Source organism: Camellia sinensis, chromosome 9 (genome assembly GCF_055761805.1).
Source record: "Camellia sinensis isolate YWXY chromosome 9, ASM5576180v1, whole genome shotgun sequence".
Classification (NCBI taxonomy): Eukaryota; Viridiplantae; Streptophyta; class Magnoliopsida; order Ericales; family Theaceae; genus Camellia; species Camellia sinensis.
In genome coordinates, this window is record NC_138969.1 from 5204906 (window position 1) to 5214711 (window position 9806).

Here is a 9806-nt window from a genome sequence, read left to right on the forward strand (position 1 = left end):
AAGCACTTATCACCAGTTGGAACTTAATTTAAATAAACTATTTGAATATATATATATATATATATTAAACAAATTGAATAGTTTAATAAATAAAGTAAGAGGTATAAATTTTAGGAAACCACTTAAGGAATCTAAAATTTAAATTTAGAATTAAATTAAATTCTAAAATTACACATTTTAAGAAACCACTTAGGAATTCAAAATTTAAATTTAGAATTAAATTAAATTCCCACAATAATTTATTGAAAAAATTCAAAAGAATTTTACCTAAAAAATTAATGTTAAACCCGAAAACGACGTCATCTTCCCATTCACTCATAAATGGTTTTGACGTTCCATCTTCACCACTTCACCTCTTCGGACCCACCCCAAAAGACGTTTGGGATCCACTCAAATTGGGTTAAAAAATATGCCTATATAAAACCATTTTTTCCAACATTAAAAGAAGAGGAGATAGGTAGAGAGTTTATTGCAAAACCAGTCTGCTGCACCATCAAAAACCCAACCAGATCTATGCAAAATGATGAAATTGATGCACAAAACAGAGCACCAAATTGAGGCATTTCCACAAAGTACAGAGGAGGAGAGGACTGGAATTAGAGATGAAGATGATGCAAAAAGCCTCTGTAGTGAATTTGACAATGTTCAATTCAGGTTTTTATTCATTTCTGCCAAAAAAAAAACAAAAATCAAATTTTGATGGTGCTTGAGCATTGCGATTACACAAATTGCATCTGTGTACAGTGTAATTCTTGTTTTATCATTTGTTCCAGCATAATTTATATTTAATAAATGTGCTAAATACATTTCTGTATCTGTACATGTATAAGCTTCCATTATTTCACATTTGGTCTGATTCTTTTTCACAAAAGATTTAAGTGCAAAGCTGTGAAGTAGTAGTGTGCATTTGATGGAAGAGGGCACACCAATGGGAGGGGGAACACAAAATGGACCTGAAATTCAGATTGTAACTTCACCTCAGCTGATTGCTCCTTCTTGTGATCTACTCTCTCGTAAGCTCTCTCTTTCCCCATTGTTTTTTCAGGTGTGTATTTAGTGAGGTAAATCCTACTATGTATCCCCGAACTTCGTATTCTGTGTAACAGAAATGACGAGGCATACAATATTTGTTTGGTCATTAAGAATAAAAATGTCCTTGCTATAAAAATTTTGTATGATTAGCATTTTCTTGAAAATGGGGCGAGAAAAGCAGGCTTATGTTATAGTTATCTTAATGACCAATTTTTAGTTATGCCATCAAATGGTTTCATTATCTCTGCTTTTTTGTTTATTTGATTTAATTTTTGGCTAATTGTGATATTAAAGTTTTGGAAAATTGGATACGATGATATGTGCTTCAAATTTTACACAGGAGAAGCTAGGGATCAGTATCTTGCCATATGTCTACCCCTCTACCAAGCTGCTTTGAAGGGTGACTGGAAAGCTGCTAATGGTGTCATAGAAATATTTCCAACTGTGATACGTTCTAGTATCACAAAAGGGTGGGAAACTGCACTTCACATTGCAGCAGCTGCGAAGCGCATTCACTTTGTGGAGGAGTTGGTGGGACTGATGAATCCTGAAGACTTGGAACTTCAAAACAGTAATGGGAACACTGCCCTATGTTTTGCGGCTGCTGCTGGAACTGTGAGAATTGCTGAAGTGATGATTAACAAGAATGAACGCCTGCCAATGATCCGTGGTAGCCAGGGAATGACACCACTGTATATGGCTGCTTTGTTAGGACATAGTGACATGGTATGGTATCTCTACCAAAAGACTAAGAGTGAAGATTTGTCAGATGAGGATCGAATTGGGATACTCAATACCTGTGTTAGTACAGATTTGTATGGTAAGTAAATATTCAAACCTTTTCTTTTCAGCCAGCCTAAAAAAAGTTGCTTTGAGTCACTTCTTGATTAAGATATGCGTCAATTTTTTAGTGCAACAAACTCCAACCCATTTCTTGTCATCATTAAGTACTCCCTTCCATCATTTAATGGATTGACAAATATATTGGAACAATGAAGGACAAGAAAAATTAGGGAAAGTTATATGTGGTCTTTGTAATTCGACTGTTGTGTCAATTTTGGTCTCTATAGTTCTAATTGTATGAATTTTACACCCTTTAATATTTTCACATTGTGTCAATTTAATCCAATTGATAATACTGGTTAAGAAATTGAACAAAAGTAAAGGGTAAAATGATCCATTCAAAAGGGAATGAACCATTTCAAATTGGACACCAACCCCTCAATCATTTTGAGGAGAGTGAATGGACTATTTTGTGCATTAATTTCAATTCAATTTTTAGAAGGGCGTTATCAATTGGACTACATTGACACAATGTGAAAAATTTGAGGGTAAAATCGATACATTACTGGTGTGAATCCTAAAAATTGTACATGCCAGAAAGAAGTAAATACAAATAACCTAAATGGTTGGAGAATCTTTAGCAGAACCTAAATTCTAATTAGGTAGGTGAAATACAGCATGCCATTTCGTTTTGCTTGTTCTCTTAGGCCAAAATTGGCTTGTTTTTTTATTTTTTAATTTATTCGGTCATATTTTGGTTTAGAAGAATGCTAGAAGTATCCAACAGTAAATCGTGTCCATAATTACTTTTCAATCAAACACAAGTGGGCACAACAAAAATACAACACTTCTTTTCATCTTATAGTTGTGAAACCTTTCTTTTGAAAAAAAAAAAAAAAACACACACACACACCCACACACACCCACACACACACACACACACAAAACTTGCTGACCCATTGTCTTTTGGTTTAGCAAAATGGTGGATGCACTTATTCCACTTCAATGCTTTTTGGTCAAACACAAGGAAAAGAAGATGGTTTTCCACTAAATAAAACAAACTACGACAAGATTTCCCAAAAAAGAAAAAAGAAAATAATAATAAGAATTTTTTTTTTAAAAATAAACAATTAACTAAATAAAATAAAAATAGCTAAATGAAATAAGACTAAACAACTTTTGCATCTTCTTATTGTGTAACTATTATATATATTGTTAAGTTGTGTAGATGTAGCATTGGACATATTGAAACACCACCCACCAAGGTTTTAAAAAGCGGCTGCAACCGTTACGTAACGCCGTTACGTAACGGTTTTGGCGGTTACCGCCACCCGTTACGGCCGCTTTTGCAGTGTGATTGAGATTCACAGGTGTGTCGGCTGTAGCGGCTACCGTAGCGGTCGTAATGGTGCCGTAATAGCAGTAACGGCCTGTTGCGCACCATTACGTAGCGGTTCCAAACTGTTTCTTTCGAAAAAACATACAAAAAAAAGCTGAAAATGGGGGAAGAGGGATAGAGAGAAGAGGGAAGATAAAGAGAGAAAATAGAGAAGCAAGAGAGAGAGAGAGAGAGAGAGAAGAGGGAAGATGAAGAACATGTTATTGATTTGTTGAAACTATAAGACCTATGTTATTCTATTCAGCTGCTATCACTAAACCATTTTGTTTGTGTGTGTCTATCTATATATTGTTTGAAAATAATAATAATAAGTGGTCATTATCTATTTGGCTTAGTTAAAATATGTATATATATATATATATATATTTAGGCTCTTATTTATTCTCTTACTTTTGTCATTATTTATCTTATATATAATAGTTAGTGATTGATTTTTTGTAAAATATAAAGTCATTAATTATTAAAATAAAATGTAAAAAATTCAGTTTATAGTGATTTAAAAATATGAAATATATTGGATCATACTTAAAAATTTATAAAAATTTATCAATATTTATTTTTAACCCAATAAATATGATCATGGAAAAAAAATATGCGTATCGGTGAGTTTTTTTCAAATTGTGCGAAAAATAAAAAAATTCACGGTTCCGGTTACCGCAACCGTTACACTACGACCTTTACACCCCGCAACCGCAACCGTAACCGCATCACCGCCACCGTTACAGCTACCGCAACCGCTTTTCAGAACCTTGCCACCCACAGTTGGCAGTGGCTCGAGATGGGAATGGTGAGACAGCATTGCATGTATTGGCTCGAAAACCTTTAACATTTACTGGTGGAAGTCGGGTTAGCATGTGGAAAAGATTCATCAACACATGTTAGTTTCTCCAATCATCTCTTCTCATCCATGTAGTTTACTAGCTTCTCATGAATAGATCTGCTCAATGGGGGGGACATTCTCTTACAATCCTAGGCTTCATCAGATAACTCGATGGAAAAGGACTAGTAAATTGTGAGTTTAGACTCGATGGAAAAGGACTAGTAAATTGTGAGTTTAGACTCGGTAAAAAATAAGTAACGATTCTTTCAGTTTGGAGTGGTCGGTGAAGTATTTATACCAAAAAAAAATACAGAACAAAATGATCTGAAGCAACTGAGAACACTTGAAGCACACCTGTGTATAATATGGAGTCTACTACTTCATATCGTACAAACTGATATTTCCCAGCCTACATCTTGAAAACAATATTATCTTTTGAAACTTACTAAAAGAGGTCATTGGCTCCATTGAATAAATTGCATTTTCTGATAAATGCTTTTGTTGTAGTGCATAATTCTTGACCTTTGGAAAATTTACATATGGATCTGATTAAAATAGTTTCTACTTCCTACACTTCATCATTTCCCCAATTTCTAATTTTCCACCTATGAATATTGTTTCGTTTAAATGCTTTATTTGATAAGTTTATAATTTTGGAGGATTTACACCTTTCTATCATACCTAACTTGTTACTACCTTAGCTGCTTGACCTACATGATCATTCACTTTAAGTGAGTTGGCTCCTCATAGTTTGCATACAAGAATTTAATATATGATGGTATCCTCTTTCCCAATCCCTGATTGTCTTTTGATGTGTTGAGCTTTGGAATCTTCATTTGAAGCCATCAAATACTGGATCTATTGATTAGGGCTGTTCAAAAATCCGTTCAAACCGGTAATCCGAACCGAACTAGACCGAACCGTACGGTTTGGTTTGGTTCGGTTCTATTAAGAACCGGTTCAGTTTTGGTTCAAGAAATATTGAGAACCGTAAAAACGGTTCGGTTAATGGATTTCATGGAAAAACCACGGTTCAAACCGAACCGAACCGAATCGAACCGAATTTTAAAAAATATATTTAAATATATATAATATTTAATAAATAACAGCAGTCCTTGAACAATGCGTAAGTATTATTTAATAAGATATATATATATATATAATATTTAATATTATCATATCAAGTTTTATTTTTATTAATTGGCTTTTTGTAATTTTAATGATATTAGGATGATATATATATGTAATGTTGAGTAATGCCTTAATGTTTTTAGTTTTTATCATGAGTTAAATATAATCAGTTTGAGTAATTATTTTTCTAATATTAACAATTTATTCTTGTAAATAGAAATTTTTGGAACCGTGAACCAAACCGCAACCAAACCGTTATTTTGGTTTGATTCTGGTCCGGTTTTACAAGTGTAATGGTTTGGTTTGGTTCTCAAAATCACAGAACTGTTAGGATCGGTTTGGTTCTTGGATTTTCTCAGAACCGAACCAATCCGGACTGTGTACACCCCTACTATTGATTGCATCATGTGGGCGCTTGATGAGATCTTTCTAAGAAGTTTAGGATGGGATGAGAAGGACCATACCATTGTTATTTAAGAAAGTATTGTGGTAAAAATTTCACTTGCAAATAGAACAAGGTATTCTCAATGAAAATCAAAGATCATGACGAATAAATTAAATTTCATGTAGATTACCAGACAGTAAAAAATGCTACTCTATCAAAATACTGATTAAAATGTCAAGATTTGAACTTGAGAGAGTAAGAAAAATGCATGTCATTAAGTTTTGGAAATTCACAACCACATCACCTGATTCTCGATACATATCACTCAGTATTTCTCATACCGTTACACCAAAACTGTTGTTGATTCATCTCCCAATACTACCATTTAGAACCATGATGAAGATTGTGTCAACCACTATTGGTAGAAAAACACAACTTTATAAAGAATAAACGAAAAATAAGTTTTATTTTATAATTATATTGTTTTTATGTTTGCAAATGATACGAAGATTGTACCAATTGCTCTTTTTGACCCTTCTCTTGCTCTTATTTTAAACATTCTTCAAACTGCTAATAATTAGTGGGTTGTTATTGCTGCTTTTATTGAATAATTTTCTCTAGAAAATTCATGATCAGGTAAAATGCTTTGTTCTCAGTTCCAGGTAGGAAGGTAGGACATGACAAAAGTCTGAAGCAAGCCCAAGCATTTGAACTAGTTAGATTGTTATGGAAAATGGTGATAAAGCAAGATGATTCAGAGATTTCGGACTTGATCCGAAGCCCTTCACGACTTCTCTTTGTTGCGGCAGAGCATGGAAACACCAAGTTCTTGATTGAGCTTATTGAAGCTTATCCTGATTTGATATGGAAAGTAAATAGCCAGAACCAAAGCATATTTCATGTTGCCGTTTTACATCGTCATGCAGGAATATTCAATATTTTATATGAGATAGGCTCGATTAAGGATTTAATTACTGCATATAGAGTTGAAGATCGTAACAATATGTTGCATTTGGCTGCGAAGCTAGCACCCCCAAATCAACTTAATATTGTGTCAGGGGCAGCTCTTCAAATGCAAAGAGAGCTACTGTGGTTTAAGGTAAATGTTTCTACTCGGTTAGTAATTTCAAATTTTTGATTTTTCCTAGTGCTTTACATAACTAATTTTACTGTTGGCAATATTTTTCTAAAAACATGATTGAACTCTTTAAGTCCAACATGACATCCACATTGGCACTTGAATTTGGTGGGTTTGCAATGGACTAACCATATCATTGGTGAATAAAATCATAGTTCATCAAAGAATGAATCATGATGAAGAGCAAAAAGGCCACCAATAGCTTCTTGTTTCTAGCATAGGTTTTGTTTGTTATTTCAAATGAGAAATCAATCAGATTATACTTCATTATTGCGCCCTTCTCTAGCAAACTTTATTGCTGTAATGTTTTAAAGATTCTATTTTCATAATAATTGATTTTTATAGTTTTTCATAATATGGTCCCTTGTCAATGTGATGGTCATGGTCCTGAAAGATTTAATGAATGCTCATTTCAATTGTTCGAAAATTTGTTTATCGCTCTTACCTTGTATTTTCTTCTCAGAAAATACTATAAAACTCAAAACTAAAGAAGTTTACAAATTTTTCCGTACTCACAGACGTGGCATACAGTAATAGAAATTTTGCTGGTTTTTGTTCGTTGTAAGGTGTAGATGACCTAGTGCTATTCTACTCGTCAGTTTCTTACCTTCTCTCTTTCCCCATTTTTGTTGTGTTTTAAAAGATTAAAAAAAAGAATTTATGAATTTAAAACAGGACCCACTAAAATAGTGTGATCAGAGCAACAAGTGGTAGTTTGTAAAATTTGTTAGTTTGAATAGCGTAACTCTACCTTTTCTCTCTTTTTATTTTTGTCCACTTAGTGAAAGGATAACATCTATCATTTTTGTCATTGCAGGAGGTGGAAAAGATTATGCAACCTTCATATGTAGAAAAGAAAAACTCAAAAGGCAAAACAGCTTTAGTTACTGAGGAGCACAAAAACTTAGTTGAGAAAGGGGAGGCATGGATGAAGAACACCGCCTCCCAGTCTATAGTTGTTGCAACACTTATAGCCACCGTAATGTTTGCTGCAGCTTTTACTGTACCATGCGGCAATGATAACAATACAGGAATCCCAATGTTTCCAAAGGATAGTTCTCTCATGGTTTTCGCAATATCAGATGCCATAGCATTAGTCACCTCTTCCACTTCAGTACTCATGTTCTTATCTATACTCACCTCACGCTATGCTGAAAATGATTTGTTGGAATCATTGCCCATTAAGCTCATGATCGGACTCACGACACTCTTCATCTCCATAACTACCATGATGGTAGCTTTTGGTGCGACATTTTTCATTATTACAGTGAACAAAATTTTAAATAGAATAAGGCCTCACTGTCTGATCATTGAGATCAATTAATCTCAAGTTGATGCTAAGAGTCAAAATTTTAAGGCTTTAAAAATGGAGTACCAATGAATATGAAAGGTCTGTTCCAAAAACAAAAAGAAATATGCAAGGTTGAAAAGGCAGATGGTTCTAAAATACAAAAAAATAAAATATAAAATAAAATAAAATAAAAAATTAGGTGAACATTGTCTGAATTACACACATTTTTTGCTGCATCATAATTAAGAGTACCACTTGAACTATTATATTATATTGGAGAACATCGAATAATTAGCCAGTCTTGGGCTCAATTAAAAATATATTTTAAACTTATGTCACGTAATTTTTCATCATTTAAAAGATAAAGTTATATGTATTAAATAATATATCAATTAATATATTACAGATTATGTGACATCATTTTAGAGGTTTTGTATCTTTGTAATTTGTATAATGGGAGTGGAATCGTAGTTTTGAAATGACAATCTCATAATATATGCTAATACCCTAATTAGTACCTTAAGTAGTACATGTAGCACTACTATGATTTAAATTATCCCTATACAACTATTCAGTTTTTTAATTTTTAATTTATTTTTTTTCCCCTTCCATCTATCTACCTTTCAATTTTTTATTCTACAAACACGTATGCGCACCGCTCTGGTGGATCTATAAATATGTCAATAGTCTCTCTCCCAAGGCTAATGAATTTTTCTAAACCCTAAAACCCAGTGGCCGAAGCGTTGATCAAGAATTAGCAGAAATTGAAGCCAAACATTTGAATCCGAGTGATGTGACAATTTTTTGGGAGAAATCTAGGTAGTGTTTGGTAGTATTTTAAAATTATGATTTGAAAATAGAGTTATATTTTGAGTTTGTGCGTTTTGAAATTATGATTTGTAAAAAGAAATTTTGTTTAGCTATGAATTTTGAAAAGAATTTTGAATTGAGTTTTGAAATTTTTGATGTGACATGAAATGAGAAAATTTGCTGGATTATGAGTTTTGAAAAGAATTTTCAAAACTTAATTCAAAAACTAATAACTTATAATCAAACATACAACTCAAAACTCTATTCAAAATTCTATTCAAAACTAATAACCAAACTCTTTTTAAAATTTAATTCAAAAAAATAATTTGTCATTTTGGTTTTAAAAAAATAATTGCTATATTTAAAAAATATCAAAAACAAATATTTTTTTCCGAAATAACAGGTGACGATTGGAAATTGCAAAAAATAAAATATAATAATAATAATAATAATAATTTTACACTGTTCTAGAAAATCAGTTGGACGTTCGGGGGACGTCCGAGTAGACGATCGGATACACCCAAAATTCAAAAATTAAAACTCTTATCAAATATGTTTTCAAAATGTGTTTTGAAATTAATTTGGAATCATGATTTGAAAACTCTTACCAAACATATTATTCAGATGTAAAGATAGAATTAATTTTTGAAAGCCTTACCAAACACAAATTTTTTTAGTTTTTTTGTAAAAAAGATGTGTTAAAAAGTAAAAAAAGTGATGTGAAAATTTATAATAACTTTTTAATTTTTTGACTAAAATTGAAAGCTGTCAAGCGAATGGGGGTTGTTCTTATTTTACGTAAGGGTTTTGAATTAGCCTCTCAATCGTATTTTTCCCAAAATGAAAGAAAAGATGAATAATTTGTCTTTTAAGAGTTATCGCCCAAATAAATAAAAAAAATATTCTTGTGATAGGCCTTATTCTTGGCCAAAAATATAGTGAAATCACCTTTTCTATTGTTTCTCCAAACCCTACTACTAAGAAAGATGTTCACTTCTTAAAATATCCTACATATGT

General features: G+C 32.4%; 1 protein-coding gene across 5 annotated transcripts in view; it reads left to right on the plus strand.

The window, feature by feature from the left end:
* Nucleotides 1-442: 442 nt before the first annotated feature.
* Nucleotides 443-9806, plus strand: part of LOC114261586 (uncharacterized) — a 95042-nt gene continuing 85678 nt past the window's right edge. The window contains exons 1-5 of one of the 5 annotated variants that reach the window (XM_028201861.2): nt 444-654; nt 873-1013; nt 1373-1852; nt 6207-6649; nt 7506-8026. In XM_028201861.2, the coding sequence (XP_028057662.2) occupies nt 911-1013; nt 1373-1852; nt 6207-6649; nt 7506-8012 (1533 nt within the window). In that variant the 5' untranslated portion in view covers nt 444-654; nt 873-910 and the 3' untranslated portion in view covers nt 8013-8026. Of the gene's footprint in view, nt 1014-1372; nt 1853-6206; nt 6650-7505; nt 8027-9806 lie in introns of those variants that run through there. The other 4 variants (XM_028201860.2, XM_082886035.1, XM_082886033.1 and 1 more) reach the window with 4 other exon arrangements.